At 33.8% G+C, this 17,041-nt stretch overlaps 1 protein-coding gene across 2 annotated transcripts in view; it reads left to right on the top strand.

The window, feature by feature from the left end:
• Positions 1–12,248, top strand: part of WDR35 (WD repeat domain 35) — a 67,695-nt gene extending 55,447 nt beyond the window's left edge. The window contains exons 23-28 of one of the 2 annotated variants that reach the window (XM_049903678.1): positions 1,009–1,119; positions 2,094–2,258; positions 5,959–6,099; positions 6,685–6,841; positions 11,416–11,656; positions 11,982–12,248. In XM_049903678.1, the coding sequence (XP_049759635.1) occupies positions 1,009–1,119; positions 2,094–2,258; positions 5,959–6,099; positions 6,685–6,841; positions 11,416–11,656; positions 11,982–12,132 (966 nt within the window). In that variant the 3' untranslated portion in view covers positions 12,133–12,248. The remainder of the gene's footprint in view (positions 1–1,008; positions 1,120–2,093; positions 2,259–5,958; positions 6,100–6,684; positions 6,842–11,415; positions 11,657–11,981) is intronic. The other variant, XM_049903679.1, reaches the window with a different exon arrangement.
• The last annotated feature ends 4,793 nt before the right edge of the window (positions 12,249–17,041 follow it).

The following is a 17,041-nucleotide window of genomic DNA, read 5'->3' as shown; positions in this document are numbered from 1 at the left end:
GGGTCGCTATGAGTGGGAATCAACCTGATGGCAATAGGTTTATATACAAGTACTAGCAAGATTATGAGTAACTTTAATTTTTTTTTTTGTTCTCTTAAGTTTTTTTACTATAAGAATGTGTTACTTTATAATCAGAAAAATATAACCATTACTTTAAAAAAGATGTGCTTTTATGATATCTCCCAAAATATTTCAGAAGTGGGGGCAGGGAGAGAAAAACTCCAGCCAATTAGATATTCAGAAAGAAAAAAAAAAAAGTTTTTCTGGAAATGGAGAATGCAACCAAGCAATATGATCAGTTTTTTGTGTGGTTCTTCCTCCCTTCCATCACTCTCCATGGGAGTTCTGTTTTGGGTCCAGCTTCCTGAACTGATGATGGTAAACTCTAGAGCATTTGTTTATAGAGGTGTTTTAGAGATCTGTGAACTTGAGGCTTCCCTTAAGCCTCTAATTAATGATCAATGCTGAGTATACCAGCAGTTGCCTTAAAGGATTGTTTTTTTCCCACCTACTGGTGTGGGACTTATTTTGGAACTTGACATTTCTGTAAACTAGCTAGTAAACTGAGAGAATAAGAGTATAGTATATTCAGGACTTGATTAAAAATCGGGTTCACATCATGAGCCAGTGAAGCGCTAGTTTTGTAGAAGATGATGCTTTAGCATCCTTTCTGAGTTGTAGCTTCTGCCCCATGTCTATTTAAAAGAAAAATCACTGTAACTACCAGTAAATGTAAGGAGCCCTGGCGGTACAATGGTTAAGTCCTCAGCTGCTAACTGAAAGGTTGGCGACTTGAACACAGGCGGGGGCCCCAGCTCTGTAAGAGAAAGACCCGGTGATCCACTCTGACACAGGGGGTTGCTATGAATTAAAAATAGACTTGATGGCACCTGACAACAGCAACCAGTAAATTTAAGATTGTTAAGATCATATAAAGTTTTGTCAAATTAAAATATAAGTGATTCCCTTGATCTATGAAATAATTTAAGTAATATTTTGTTCCTACAGGAAATAGCACAAATGTTTGTGAGAGTTGGAATGTGTGAACAAGCTGTGATGGCATTTTTAAAATGTAATCAACCAAAGGCAGCTGTAGATACCTGTGTACATCTCAACCAAGTAAGGACCTGAAGCTTACGATCCTGTGCAGATTGTTCTCTGAAGAATTTTTAAGTCAAAGCAAAATTAAAGTCACCCTAGTTATCCTTTAAAAATGGTGGCCAGTGTGAGGGTTAGAGAGCTTGAGATGAATTTTGTGAAGGGAACTAGATATTCTCTCAAAGACTGAGAAAGTGTTGGAGTTTGCACTTACCTCTTGAAGTGTGACCATTATGGATGATGACCCACTCAGACTAATTCAATATGGGAACACGAACAAACCCTGTGCTGTTAGTTTGGCAAGTTGTTGTCTGGAAGTAATTTCATAATTTTCTACATTTTATTAGGGTTGGATTTTGCCTTCAGTGAAGGACCAGTTGTTAATGGCTGTTTCCAGAGGAAACAATTGAGTTACTTTATTAATATTTATTTTGGCAAATCTATTTTCCTTTCTCTTTATAGAAAACATGCATTTGATATTTTTAAGGGCTGAAATTTAACTAAAATTAAAGTGCAGAATTATAATAGAAATGATTGACTCTCAGTCCACAAAGTGGTACTGTATTCTTTTAAGTATTTTTCTTAAAGTGTTTTATAAAGCTCCACTTGTTTTATAAAAATAGCTTTTCAGCATTAAATCTGATAGGGCATTTTCTTAACTGAAATTGTGTATTTTGTTTTATTATAAACAAGTATATCTTCTTCTTGCTCATAGTTTGTGAAAAAATAGAATTATAAGATTAATGTGATTATATAAACTTTAAAGCTTTCCTTTTAAGATGCACTTCTTAAACAAATCTTAAATAATTTAATCATTTTGACACATTTAGTTTATAATTGCCAGATTTTGATGTAAATGATTTGAAAACATACCAGTTTTTAGGAAATGGTGTTATTTATTATTATATACTTAAAGCTTTATTGTGTGAATTTTTATGACATGTGTGGCTGGAATATTTGAGTAACTGAATGGTATGTCCCCCTTCCCGCCCCAGTGGAACAAAGCTGTTGAATTGGCTAAAAATCATAGTATGAAAGAAATTGGATCCCTGCTAGCTAGGTATGCATCTCACTTATTGGAAAAGAATAAAACTCTTGATGCCATAGAACTCTATCGGAAAGCCAATTACTTTTTTGATGCTGCTCAACTGATGTTTAAGGTAATATAATAATCTTGGTGGGTATTTGGTTTGTTGTAGTTACAAATGTTTTCTTATATGCTAAGGGACACATTTTCCATTTTCTTTGTAAACAAGTATTTGTTACAGCAAAACCCCTCTGTTTTATTATTACTATAACTGAATTTATGGAATGCATAAAGATCGATATCCTAGGCATTACTGAGCTGAAATGGACTGGTATTGGCCATTTTGAATCAGATAATTACATGGCCCTACTATGCCGGGAATGACAAATTGAAGAGGAATGGTGTTATGTTCATCATCAAAAAGAACATTTCAAGATCTACCCTGAAGTACAACACTGTCAGTGATAGGATAATATCCATACACCTACAAGGAAGACCAGGTAATACAACTATTATTCAAGTTTACACACCAACCACTAATGCCAAAGATGAGGAAACTGAAGATTTTTACCAACTTCTGCAGTCTGAAATTGATCAAACATGCAGTCAAGATGCATTCATTATTACTGGTGATTGGGATGTAAGAGTTGGAAATGAAGAAGAAGGATTGGTAGTTGGAAAATATGGCCTTGGTGATAGAAAGGATACCAGAGATCACATAGTAAAATTTTGCAATACCAACGACTTCTTCATTGCAAATACCATTTTTCAGCAACTTAAACAGCGATTGCACACGTGGACCTTACCAGGTGTAAAACACAGGAATCAAATTGACTACATCTGTGGAAAGAGACAATGGAAAAGCTCAGTATCATCACTCAGAAGGCCAGGGGCCAACGGCGGAACAGAGTATGAATTGCACATATGCAAGTTCAAGTTGAAGCTGAAGAAAATAAAACAAGCCGACAAGAGCCAAAATAGAACCTTGTATATATCCCACCTGAACTTAGAGACCATCTCAAGACTAAATTTGATGCATTGAACACTAATAACCAAAGACCAGATGAGTTGTGAGAAGACATCAAAGACATCATACATGAAGAAAGCAAAAGGTCATTAAAAGGACAAGAAAGAAAGAAAAGACCAAAATGGATGTCAGAAGAAACTCTGAAACTTGCTCTTGCTCTTGAGTGTAGAGTAATTACCGGGAATGGAAGAAATTAAGTAAAAGGGCTGAACGTAAGATTTCAAAGGGCAGCTTGAGAAGACAAAGTAAGATATTATAATGAAATGTGCAAAGACCTATAGTTAGAAAACCAAAAGGCCAGAACACACCTGACATTTTTCAAGCTGAAAAAACTGAAAGAAAAATTCAAGCCTTGAGTTGCAATTTTGATGGATTCTATGGGCAAAAATATTGAATGATGCATAAAGCATCAAAAGCAGATGGAAGGCATACACAGTCACTGTACCAAAAAGAATCAGTCAACATTTAGCCATTTCAGGATGTAACACATGATCAAGAACCGATGGTACTGAAGGAAGAAGTCCAAGTTACATTCTTCAGTTGGTAAAAATCAGGGTTTCAGGAATTGACAAAATACCAATTGAGATGTTTCAACAAATGGTTCCAGCGTTGGAGGTGCTCACTTGTCTATGCCAAGAAATTTGGAAGAGAGCTACCTGGCCAACCGATTGGAAGAAATCCATATTTGCGCCCATTCCAAAGAAAGGTGATTCAACAGAATGCGGAAATTATCAAACAATATCATTAATATCACACACAAGTAAAATTTTGTGGAAGATAATTAAAAAATGGTTGCAGCAGTACATTGACAGGGAATTGCCAGACATTCAAGCCGGCTTCAGAGGAGGACGTGGAATGAGGGATATCGTTGCTGATGTCATGGATCTTGGTTGAAAGCTGAGAATACCAGAAAGATGTTTACCTGTGTTTTGTTGACTATGCAAAGGCATTTGTCTGTGTGAATCATAACAAACTATGGATAATATTGCGAAGAATGGGAATTCCAGAACATTTCATTGTGCTTGTGTGGGACCTGTATGTATACCAAGAGGCAGCTGCTCGAACAGAACAAGGGGGTACTGTGCAGTTTAAAATCAGGAAAGGTATACATCAGTGTTGCATCCTTTCACCGTACTTATTCAGTCTGTATGCCAGGTGAATAATCTGAAAAGCTGGACTAGATGAAGAAGAATGTAGCATCAGGATTGGTGGAAGACTCATTAACAACCTGCAATATACAGATGACACAACCTTGCTTGTTGAAAATGAAGAGGACTTGAAGCACTTATGGAAGAAGATCAAAGACTACAGCCTTCAGTATGGATTACACCTCAACATAAAAGAGAACAAAAATCATCACAACTGGACCAATAAGCAACATCATGATAAATGGGGAAAAGATTGAAGTTGTCAAGGATTTCATTTTACTTGGATCCATAATCAATGCCCATGGAAGCAAAAAATAAAATTTATTTATTTGTTTGTTTATTTATTTATTTATTTAAGCAGCAGTTAGGAAATCAAACAATGTGTTACGCTGAGCAAATCTGCTACAAAATACCTGTTTAATGTGTTGAAAACCATAAATATCAGTTTGAGGACTAAGGTGCGCCTGACCTAAGCCGTGATATTTTCAATTGCCTCATATGCATGTGAAAGCTGGACAATGAATAAAGGAAAACTGAAGAATTGTTGCTTTGAATTATGGTGTTGGCCAGCAACATTGAATATTATAGAACATTTCAATAAAGAATATTGAAAATGGACTGCCAGAAGAACAAACAAGTCTGTCTTGGAAGAAGTACAGCCAGAGTGCTCCTTGAAAGTGAGGATGACGAGACTTCATCTCACGTACTTTGGACATGTTATCAGGAGAGACCAGTCCCTGCAGAAGGACATCATGTTTAGTAAGGTAGAGCATCAGTGAAAAAGAGGAAGACCCTCAGTAAGATGGATTGACACTGTGGCTGCAACAACAGGCTCAAACACATCAATGATTGTGAGGATGGCGCAGGACCAGGCAGTGTTTTGTTCTATTTTACGTGGTGTCGCTATGAGTCCGAATTGACTCGACGGAACCTAACAACAACATAATCGAATGTTTTCTTGGTATTATTTTTACTAGCATCTTATTGATACCTAAACAATTGTGTATTTACTTAATACTGAAGTTAACAAAGCATTATGGAATTTGCAGGGACCACAAAGTGCAAAGTCCCTTCACTGGGAATTAAATCCTGCTGATAATCAAAGGAATTTTGAATTCTTTTACATGTGTGAGTTTTAAAAACATTACAGTTTTCATAATATGCATTTGGAGGGAAGAAGACTAGTATAGTATTAAAGTATGTAAATTATACATTGTACTCTGTTTTCTCATTTGATTTAATAAAAAAGTAAAAAATTTCCTTAAAATTGTTAAAATAAATGCAAACTTCTGAATATGCACCATGTTAACTTCATTGTATCTGTGTGCTTGGAACATTATGTTAAATATCTCTGGGCTATGAAAAGTATTACCCATTCCATGAAAACTTTTTTCGTTCTGATTTAGTTATTTAACAGGACTTGTCATTTTCTAACATTGACTTGAGTTCTATTTCTAAGGGCTAAATACTAAGAAGAGAGCTAAGTACAAATAAGTTCTAGGGAAAAAAATATGGACTTTTACATTTTCTTATAAATAGGTAATATGCGATATTCCACCCTACTACTTTTCTTCTTTTTGGAGGATCAAGATGTAGTTAATTTTGAAAATGATATTTGTACAAATGTGTATTAAGTATATTCCTCAAAATTTTTCAAGATTGCAGATGAAGAAGCAAGGAAAAGAACTAAACCTTTACGTGTTAAGAAGCTGTATGTACTGTCAGCTTTACTTATAGAGCAATACCATGAACAGATGAAAAATGCCCAACAAGGAAAAGTGAAAGGAAAGAGTTCAGAGGTAAAATAGAACATTAAATAATGTTAAAACCTGTTGTCTTCAAGTTGATTCTGACTCATGTGAAGTGTTTAAGGGGGGAAAAAAAAAAAACTATCAAACTTCTGTTTATGGATGTCATTTAATTTGCATGTTTACATTTATATTCTTAAATGATATGAGGAAAATGAATAGAATTAGTACTCAAATTTAGAAATTTCTACTTAAAAATATTAAATATTTTTTCTGTAAGATTGGTCTGTCTTTTGTTTTAATTTATTTTTGTTAAAAAATTTTACTCACCTGGTAAATAATCCTTTTTAATCAGTGAGTTTTTAAAAACTTTCCTAGAATATATTATTTTAATATATAGATGAATCTCTTATTAAAATTCCGTCATAAAATCTGATAATTCTAATTTAACACAATGAATTACAGTGGAAAAATTAACTCTTTAATGACATTTTTTGTAATGATAACATCTGCTCAGGTAGGTGTTTCGGTGTATAACAATTTCAGACGTTATCTTCATTGTTATGATTTTATGTGGTAGTTGATCCTGTGTATGTGTTTGTGCTGACAGAGAATGTGGGTGGTCTTTACTTGTAGGCCACTTCTGCTTTGGCTGGATTGCTGGAAGAGGAAGTTCTGTCTACAGCTGGTCGTTTCACAGACAACGCTTGGAGAGGGGCTGAGGCTTACCACTTCTTTATCCTTGCGCAGAGGCAGCTCTATGAGGGATACGTTGACACTGCACTGAAGACAGGTGGGCCTATTACATAATGAGTACAGTATGTCTGAAAAATTATCAACGGAATATGAAGGATAAACTCTTTCAGTTTGCCTTTAAATTAGTTTTAACATTTTTTTCTTAGGGATTTCTTCTTACATGTTTGAGATTATGCTATATGTATCTTGCTTTGTGCATTTCTGTTTTTGAAATTCTTTTTCTTAATACTTGGCTCTACCTACAGTTCACAGAAAAATCAGAAGTTTGAGATAAGCAAAAAAAGAATATTTAAAGCATTCGTTATTCTATCCATTCAAACACTTTCAATAGCCTAGTCCGTATCTTTTTGAATACACACACACATACATTTAAATTATTATTATTATTTTTTTGCAATATTGGGAGTATAACAGGACATAATTTTGTGTTCTTTTTTTAAAAAAACATGATAGTATGTTGTAAAATCTTCCCATATGTAGATATATTTTTATAGCCTTTAATTTAAAAAAAAAATGATACTTATCTAACAATTTCAAACATAACAGAAAAATACAAAGAAAAAAGTAAAATAACTTAAAACCTAGCTACTCAGAGATAATCACAGTTACCATTGGGGCGAACTTCCTTTAGACATCTCTGCATGCCTATATAATTATATATAGTTTACTTAAAATAGTATCTTACAATGCATGTTGTTCAGGAGCTTGTATTTTTCCCCAGCGGCATGCTGTAGTTTATCTTTGCACATTGGTAAATATAGATCCATGTCATCATTTTTATTAGCCACGTAATATCCCATGGTATTTATGTACTACAGTTTATATCAGAAGATTATTTACATGCAGTGTCAAGAAAAAAAAAAACCTGTTGCTGTAGAGTCAATTCCCACTCATACCGACACTGTAGGACATAGTAGAACTGCCCATAGGGTTTCCAAGAAGCGCCTGGTGGACTTGAATTGCCGACCTTTTGGTTAGCAGCTGAATTCTTAACCACTATGCCACCAGGGTTTCCATGCAGTATCAGGATTTTAAAAAAAAATTGTGGTAAAATATATGCAACATAAAATACGTCTTTTTAATCATTTTTAAGTATACAGTTCAGTGGCATTAATTACATTGACAGTGTTGTGCAGCCTTCACCATTGTCTACTTACAAAACTTTTCATCACCTCAAGCAGAAATTCTAGACCCATTAAACAATAAGTCTTTACTCCCTCCTCCCTGAGGCACTGGTAACCTCTGATCTACTTTCTGCCTCTATGAATTTGCCTGTTCTAGATAGTTCAGATAGTTCATAGAAGTGGAATCATACAATATTTGTTCTTTTGTGTCTAGCTTATTTCTCTTAGCATAATGTTTTCAAGGTTCATCCATGTTGTAGCATGTATCAAGACGTCATTCCTTTTTATGACTAGATAAATTATATATATATATATATATATATCACATTTTGTTTACGCATTTATCTGTTAATGGACACTTGAAATGTTTCCACCTTTTGGCTATTGTGAATGGTGCTGCAACGAACATTCGTGACAAGTATCTGTTTGCATTCCTGCTTTCAGTTCCAGGAGTGAGATTGTTGTGTCATGTGGTAATCCTATATTTAACATTTTGAGGAACCACCAAACTCTTTTCTGTAGCAGCTGCACCATTTGACGAACCTTGAGGGTTCTAATTTCTCCACATCTTCACCAGCACTTGTTGTTTTCAATTTTTTTTTTTAATAATAGCTATCCTAGTGGGCGTGAAGGAAACCCTGGTGGTGTAGTGGTTAATTGCTATAGCTGCTAACCAAAGGGTCAGCAGTTCGAATCCACCAGGTGCTCCTTGGAAACTCTATGGGGCAACATCTACCCTGTTCTATAGGAATGAGTTGGAATTGACTTGATGGCAACGGGTAAGGTAAGGTAAGTGGGTGTGAAGTGGTATCTCATTGTTGTTTTGATTTGCATTTCCCTAATGACTAATGGGAGCCATGGTGGTGCAGTGGTTAAGAGCTTGGCTGCTAACCAAAAGGTCGAAGTTCGAATCCACCAGCTGCTTCTTGGAAACGCTTTTGGGCAGTTCTACTCTGTCCTAATGGTTAATGATGTTGAGCATCTTTTCATGTACTTATCGGCCCATTTGTGGTATCAAGATCTTGATTTCTTCTGGATTAATAATATCCTAGAGTTTAGCTATATTAACCCTAAAAATAGCATTATTATGAAAATTATGTTATAAGCCAAAGCCTATGAATGACTAAGCCATCACAGCTCCTTCAGATTGGCCATGACAGTGCTGCAAGCATTGCTACGACTCACCTCTCCTCCTTGTATCACATTGGCTAGGCCACAATGAAATCATCAATCGGCAACTCATATCATCATGAGAGGCACATCCCCCCCCAAAAACCAAACCCATTGCCATTGAGTCGATTCTGACTCATAGCAACCCTATGTCCTAAAAAAAAAAAAAAAAAAAGTCCTAGTATGTCATTAATCTATATTATACTGGTATGATTTAAAAAAAAAACCCTTCTAGAGTAATTCTTTTGTTTGAATATTTCTGGAATTCTGTAGAGATTGTTTGTGTTTTTATTGTTTTATAAGGACTCTTCATAGATTATATATAGTAATCTTCTGTCATATATATTGATTTTCCCCTAGCATTTAAAAGTTTTCATTAGTTGACCTCTCTAAGTTTCTGTTTGTTTTTGTGTAAAGTGGGGATACTAATACTCTATCCTTTAAAGAGTTGTTTTGAAGATTAAGTGAGAAAATTCATGAAAAGAAAATTCATTTATTATAGTGCCTGGATATAGTGAGCCCTCAATAAGTGGTAGCCATGATGATCGTATTAATAGTGTTTTTTGATATAGTTCTATCTATCAATCTTTTCCTTTATGTTTTTCACTTAGGATTCAAGCTTAGGAAATCCTTCATTTCAAGGTTATTAAATGTTATATTTTATTATAGCTTCTTACTTATCCTAAAACCATTTATTTAAAATGTATTCTTTCCTCACAGATTTGAAATTCTACCTTCATGAATTAAATTTATACATACTCTTAATCCCTTCCTAGAATACTAATTTCTATTCCTCTTTTTTGCTGCCAATACTTCCTTTCATTTACTTTACTTTTGTATTTTAATATCTGATAGTTAAGCTTGCTTTTCTTACTCTTCTTTTTGAAAAACTTTTTGGGTATTCTCTTGTATTTATTCATCCAGATTAATTTTAGAATCTTTTCGAGGGTAAGGAGAGCCTCAATGAAGTTCCATTGGATTTTGGATTGAAATTCCATTAATTAAATATGTTAATATTGGGGCAGTTGACGTGTTTATAATATTGAGTTTTCTCATTCAGAAACATCTTTTTAAAAAATCTTTTGTTTATGTATGTTTCTCTAAAAAGTTCCCTAGTTTTCTTCTTGTATTCTATGGACATTTCTCTTTTAGTTTATCCCTATTTTTTGTTATTAGTAGCAAAGGGACTGAAATTTTTTTCTATTTAATTTTAACTGGTTAATATAATATTCATAATACATTATGTAGTACTTAAAATAGTATTTATACAATTTATGTATAATTTTTAAATTTATGTTGAAAGATTAGACTTTTAATTTGAGATTCTATGCTTACTGGTAGAAGAAGATATCCATATATGCTTTATTATGTTTATCTTTCAGTGATAAAATGATCTGAATTAATGTTTGCTCTGTACATTATTGTCTGTGAACCTGTTATATCCACATGTAAGATTGGAGGGTATTCTTTATAGTAACTGATTGAAGATATTTTTTAAAATTTCTTCCATTAAGCTTTATTTTAAGCACTTGACCCCCAAACCAATGTATAGAAATCTAATTGTAAAATACATGAGTATATTGTTTTAACCTTAGTCATTTTATGAAATTTCCACTACTTAAACTATGGGAAGATAATTTTAAGATTGTAAGGTCTAGAGAAGAAAAAGATATAATTTGGTTACGAATTTGATATTAACTCTATAGTGCATTTTTAAGAAAGAGATTATAGCTTCAGTATAGAAAAGCTGAAAATAAGATGTTGCAGCTGTCAAAATAGTCTGAACCAGCAATTTAGAGGTACATCTTCACCTCTCTTTTCCCAAAGTTCTCTCGTTGCCATAAAACAAACAAAAAAACAATAATCTGTTCAAAGAAATACAAAGAGGAAACAATTTTATACCTCTCTGCCTTTTTTTTTTTTTAACAAAAAGAAGCATGATATCTTGAGAATTATGACATAGTACAATGTTAATTTACTTTTTCTGGAATGCCACAGGAATTTCTAACTTAGAGGGAAGAAAAGATATGTATTTTGACATCAGAATTTTTTGCTCTGTGTATATATTTCTAAGTGGCACAGCCATGAGAATCATTTGGTCATTGTTATTTTTGTAGGATTTGAGCTGTAAACGGGCTTTAAGGAAACTTGGAGATCATGTAGCTTACTTCCTCTTACTAGTCCCCTGTCTCCCATCGTTTTAGTTTGTTAAAGTTCATGCCGGTTAAACTAAAATACCTTAATGTGGATTCTTGCCCATGCATGTTCACGAAATTGTGATTACCTTTAAAAATCCGAATTGTCATCTCTTTCCTAGCTCTTCACCTGAGAGACTATGAAGATATTATTCCTGCTGTTGAGATCTACTCCCTGTTAGCACTCTGTGCCTGTGCTGGTAGAGCTTTTGGTACCTGTTCAAAAGCTTTTATTAAACTGGAATCTTTAGATTCCCTCAGTTCAGAACAGAAACACCAATATGAAGATCTTGCTCTAGAAATCTTCACCAAACATACTCCAAAAGATAACAGAAAATCTGAACTGGACAGCCTTCTTGAAGGGTAGGCTAATTGTAACCAGTAGACGTCTTTCTACCTCATTAGAAGCATGGACTTCTAATGTCCAATATATGTATGTATTTATAATAGTGTGATATAATAATTAAAGCATTAAATTTTGAAATAATTTACCTTAACGTTATACCCTATTTTATTTAGTCTTACAAGTGTACTAGTGCTTTATTTTCTCGTTGTAAGACAATTTTTTATTTGAAGTTTATCTTGAAACTTTCTTTGTTCTCCAACTTTTAAGTGTGATAAGTAAATTAAATTGGGCTAATTGTAAGTTTGAAAGTATAATTCATTGTTTTTCCTTTTATTTTTACAGTGGAGAAGGAAAACTGCCAACCTGTGTTGCCACTGGGAGCCCAATTACGGAATACCAATTCTGGATGTGCAGTGTGTGTAAGCACTGTGTTCTGGCTCAGGAAATAAGTAACTACACCTTCTGTCCCTTATGCCATAGTCCAGTTGGATAAAGAAACATACAATTGCATATAACTGTAAATATATGTAACATATATGCATAGCTAGTGTTGATCAGTCTGTATATATAAGACTACATATATACATAATCTTAGTCTCATGTATAATAAGGTTGATTCCTATAAGCATTATATGGAAATAATCTCATTATTTCATGGTTGTATTTTTATATAAAATTATCTATTAATAACAAGATAATATTAATTTTTGTACAAAAGTATAATTATGAAATAATGAGGTTGGTTTTAATATACAATTTATGGTAATCTGCCTTATTTTATATCTGTTTATCTAATTATCTGTGTATCTAATCTATCTTGGGGTTCATTACATGATAGTACAGAAATATTCCAAATAAGAAAAAAATTTTTTTGCACAGCTCAAGGTTACTAATTCATAAAACACTTTGGGGAATGAGAGGGGAAGCATGGAAGTGGGGCAAAGTTGAAATTAGGGAATGACACAACCTGTATTAAAAAAAGATTGAACAATTTTAATACTGAAATGAGCCCTATCTCTAGCTATAGTGTTGAATACTTTCTCTAATTTGTTTTCAGAAGGAAGGAGAAGGCCCTTTAAATAGTTTTACAAATTGAATTGCCTCTAACAGTCTTATTTGTCCTTTTTTAATCTACCCTTTAGTATCGTCCCAGAGATGGTATCTACTCTTCATATTATTGTGCAGAAAAATTTTCTCTATTTGTAATGATATCAATTTATATAGAAATGTCTGTTTTGGGTTATAATTAGAGTTGAAGCACTGCCAGTAAGCTGTACCCTTCATTTAAACAACTCTTGTGCTGTGGGGAATGATTCTTTCTTGGTATATGTATGTGTGTGCTTTTTTTTATTCATTATCATTACTTTAAAGGGAAAAAATTGTAATTAATAATGAGTAATTTCTTACCTATTCTACATTGCTGATGTTGTCCTCCATTTAATTCTCCTGAACTTATGTTGTTTCATTTTGTGATTAAACACTAGAGTTTGACATTATTTCATCAAGACTGCTGAGGTTTAGCTGATGTTTAGTGAGATAATGAATAAAGAAAAATATGCAGCATTGTTATTGCAGCTACAATACTTAGGTTATTTCACTGTCTGAATATGATGTTTGTTTATTTCCTTTAGAGACAAGTTAAGCCTGTTAGAGACTGGGAATAATGAGCTATGAAAAGAGATTTAGAGCCCACGTGAACTCGGAATAGATATTGTTGTTGTGATTGTTATTAGGTGCTGTCTAGTCAGTTCCAACTCACAGCAATCCTATATAAAATGGAACGAAACATTGCCCGGCTCTGCGCCATCCTTACAGACGTTGCTGTGCTTGAGCCCATTGCTACTGGGGTGGAAAGACCACAGTATCTGAATCTTGGATTATAAAATATTCTTATGCCTGATTCTCACTATGCCTTGCATCAGCCTGCCCTTGATGTGTGTTTATGAAGAGGACTAGGGTTGGAGTTTGCACCAGGGGACTCAGTCAGGTGGAACATGCCTGGGGCCAGCAGTACACACTTGCTCTATAGAAGAGTCTCAGCCACAGCTGTAGCTTGCCAGTTACCCTGCTAAGGAACCATGGATTTTATTTATACTTCTTGGGCAGAGGGCAGGTCAGAATAAGTATCACCAATAGGTAACTGAATGAAGAGCTCACAAATATTGAGGGCCTCTTATGCCTCCTGCATACTTAGTATGTTATGAATATTTAGTGCCTGGGGTGCCTTTTGTATTTTCAGTACCTCGTGAATAGTAGGTATCTCTTGGTCCTTCCTTCTATCTATGGTCACACATGATATGCTTTATACACTTTGTCTAACATGTCTTACAAGTCACTGAATTATTTGTCTATGCTTAACACAGTAAGTTTCATCTACCTGATTTGTTTTCTTCTGTAGCAGAATGGAATGCTGTTCCCCAAATCAGCAAATCATATCCTAAGAAATGGGTCTACCCAAGGGAATATATCTCTTGCCGAACTTAAATTACATCTTTCTCTAGGCTTTCTGTTCTCAGGAATGACAACATTCCCTGCTTCATCAATGAAAAAAAAAATTTCTCAGGGTTGTAGGGATGGCTCCATCAGTGTGAAGGGTTCCCACAGGACCGCATGTGCAGAGCTGTGATTCTTCGTCTGTGGTCTGATGCCTGAATACCTCTTCTTTCCCTTTCCCTTGGCTGTCCAAGATCAGCTGAGAACTCAGTTAGATTGTCTTGCCTTTAGCCCTTATTGTGACTTCTTGATTACACTCCCATTTGTTTCTATTCCAAAATCAGCTGTTGACACCTCACACCTTTCCTAAGTATCTTTTGTGATCTCTATCCTGGAGCCTTCTCATTTGCCGCTAATTCCATGTTGTCTGAGCCCTAGAATTTTTCATCTAACTAATTATTTAGAGGTAGATTCTGAGTTGCTGTCCCTACTCCTTATTTTGATGCAGAAACCAAAATCCTTAAAAACAACCTCTTAAACATCATGTATATATATATATATATATATATATATATATATATATATATATATGATAGTCACATCATTTCTACTAGTATAAAAGCTTATGACTGGGTCTTTATCAGTGGAAGGTTTAATGGTCTGCCATTATGTCTTGGGGACCTTTATCTTGCTCAAACATGATACTAGAGAGAGAACCCCATGGTATGAGTTGACCCAACTGGTTTTATTTAACATGAAGGAAATGTCAAGATAAAGACACCAACACATCCTCCCTGGTGAAAGAGGAAAAGAATATCAAAATTGTCCGGATAAAACAAATACTCAGAGGGAAGTTGGATAGACAGAATTGGGCAGTATATTGAAGACAGTATAATGAAACAGTTAGAATGTTTTTTCTTGCATTAAACATTAACTGAATCCTTTTGGGTAATGCTGAGTTGTTCTTTATCACATAACTTGCCCTGAATTGTTATATTTTAAAGTATAGTAAGTAAAAGTATTGAAACAGTAGAACCCAATGATAAAGCTATACAAATAAGCAGTGTGCCTACCAAGCAGCATAGCATAGTTGACCTGCTATCATATATAAATGCTAATTTCATTAGAAATTGTTTTGGTAGCATACACTTTGAAATATATCCCTAGAGGTGAGATTCTAAGTTTTATGTGCATTGGGTGAAAAAAATAATAAATATTGGACTAAATATTGCATTTATTCCAAGTTTCCTTTATCTTATTTTATGGATGATGATATGGAGTTTTGTTTTGTATTGATTTATTGATTTACATGTTTTGGTGGGAGTTGGATGGGAGGGTGTTGGGCTCCAGAGGGGGTGAGGGAAGAAGGGAGCAGAAGGTAAAATAGATGCAGAATACCACTTTTGCTACCAAATAGGATTAAAAAAAAAGTTACAAAGGTATCAGGACTTTTGATACCAAATAGGAAAAAAAGAAAAGTTAAACTACTGGTGGTTTCAGTGAATTATTCCTTAGAAGTCACGCAGGGTTTTCATTTAAAAATGAGGGTAAAAATTGTTCCCAAACCTTTCAGAGAAAATCAAGAGTATGGAATTTGATGATATTTTAGCCCGAAGATACTGTTTCTAAAATGAAAATAGCAGTATTATGTTGCCCCCTACTGTCTAATTTTATGACTATTCTATCAGTTTTTTTTTTTTTTTTCCTTTAGGAAATTAACTTTTTTTTTTTTTTCTGAGTATAAAGGTAACATATGTTCATGGTATAAAATTTCAAAAATGCCTAAGCGTATAGAACAAAAAAAAATAGTGTCAATAACTTTTTTAAAATAAAAAGCATTAATTTATATTTTAGTTGAATTAACAGAACAAATTGAGGAAACTAAAGAAATGGCTGTACCATAAATAACCATTCATAACCAGAGCTATCAGTTCTTAATAGCTTTCTCTATTTTAAAAAAAGTACACTTAAGAGGCTTAGGGTTATTATTTTAGTTAGCTACTCATTTCTTGTTTTGGAAAAGTTAAATTTTCTAGTTCGTAAAATTTTAGAATATAGTTCTACCCTGTCCTATAGGGTCACTATGAGTCCGAATTGACTCGATGGCAATGGGCATAGAGAAAAATGAGATACACCATACACCCACTAGAAGGGCTAAAGCTGACAAAACAAGTGTTGGTGAAGATATGGGGCAACTGAAATTCTCATACATTACTGGTGAAAATGCAAAATGGCATATCCACTTTGGAAAAGTTTTGAAGTTTTTGGAAATTTAAACATACACTTACCATAAAACAAAAAAAAAAAAATCCCACTGTTAGGAACTTACCCAACAGAAGCCAAAACATATATTACACAAAGACTTGCATGCAAATGTGCGTGAAAGTTTTATTCATAATAGCCTAAAACAGAAAGAAGCTAACAAGTGAATGTATAAACAAATCCGTACAGTGAAATACTGCTCAACAATAAAAAGGAATTGAACTATTGATACATGTCAACATGAATAACCTCAAAAGCAAACACCAAGACAACATACTGTGTGGTATTATTTAAATGAAATTCTAGAAAAGGCAAAATTATAATAATAGTTGATCAATGGTTGCCTTAGGTCAGAAAGAGGGGAGGGCATTGCCTTTAAAGGAATACAAAGGAAATTTGGGGGGGTGATAGAAATGTTCTATATCTTGATCTTGGTGATGATTACATTTGTCAAAACTCCTTATGTTCTTCACAATGATGAAATTTAAAAAAAAAAATAAGGCATTAATTTCTACTTTAGTTCACTTAACAGAAGAAAAACAGTGGAACTGAAGAAATTGCTATATTATGTGTCTTTATATCAAGAGATATCAGTTCCTAAGAAATTTCTTTAAAGTTAAAAAAAGTAAATCATTAAATCACACCTCAGTAAAGCTTATTTAAAAAACAAATAAGAAAACTAATAGAGAAAAAAACCCAATTATTTG

Source organism: Elephas maximus, chromosome 12, assembly GCF_024166365.1.
Source record: "Elephas maximus indicus isolate mEleMax1 chromosome 12, mEleMax1 primary haplotype, whole genome shotgun sequence".
Taxonomy (NCBI): domain Eukaryota; kingdom Metazoa; phylum Chordata; class Mammalia; order Proboscidea; family Elephantidae; genus Elephas; species Elephas maximus.
The sequence above is the reverse complement of the archived record's forward strand: the minus strand, read 5'-3'. Positions and strand labels throughout refer to the sequence as shown.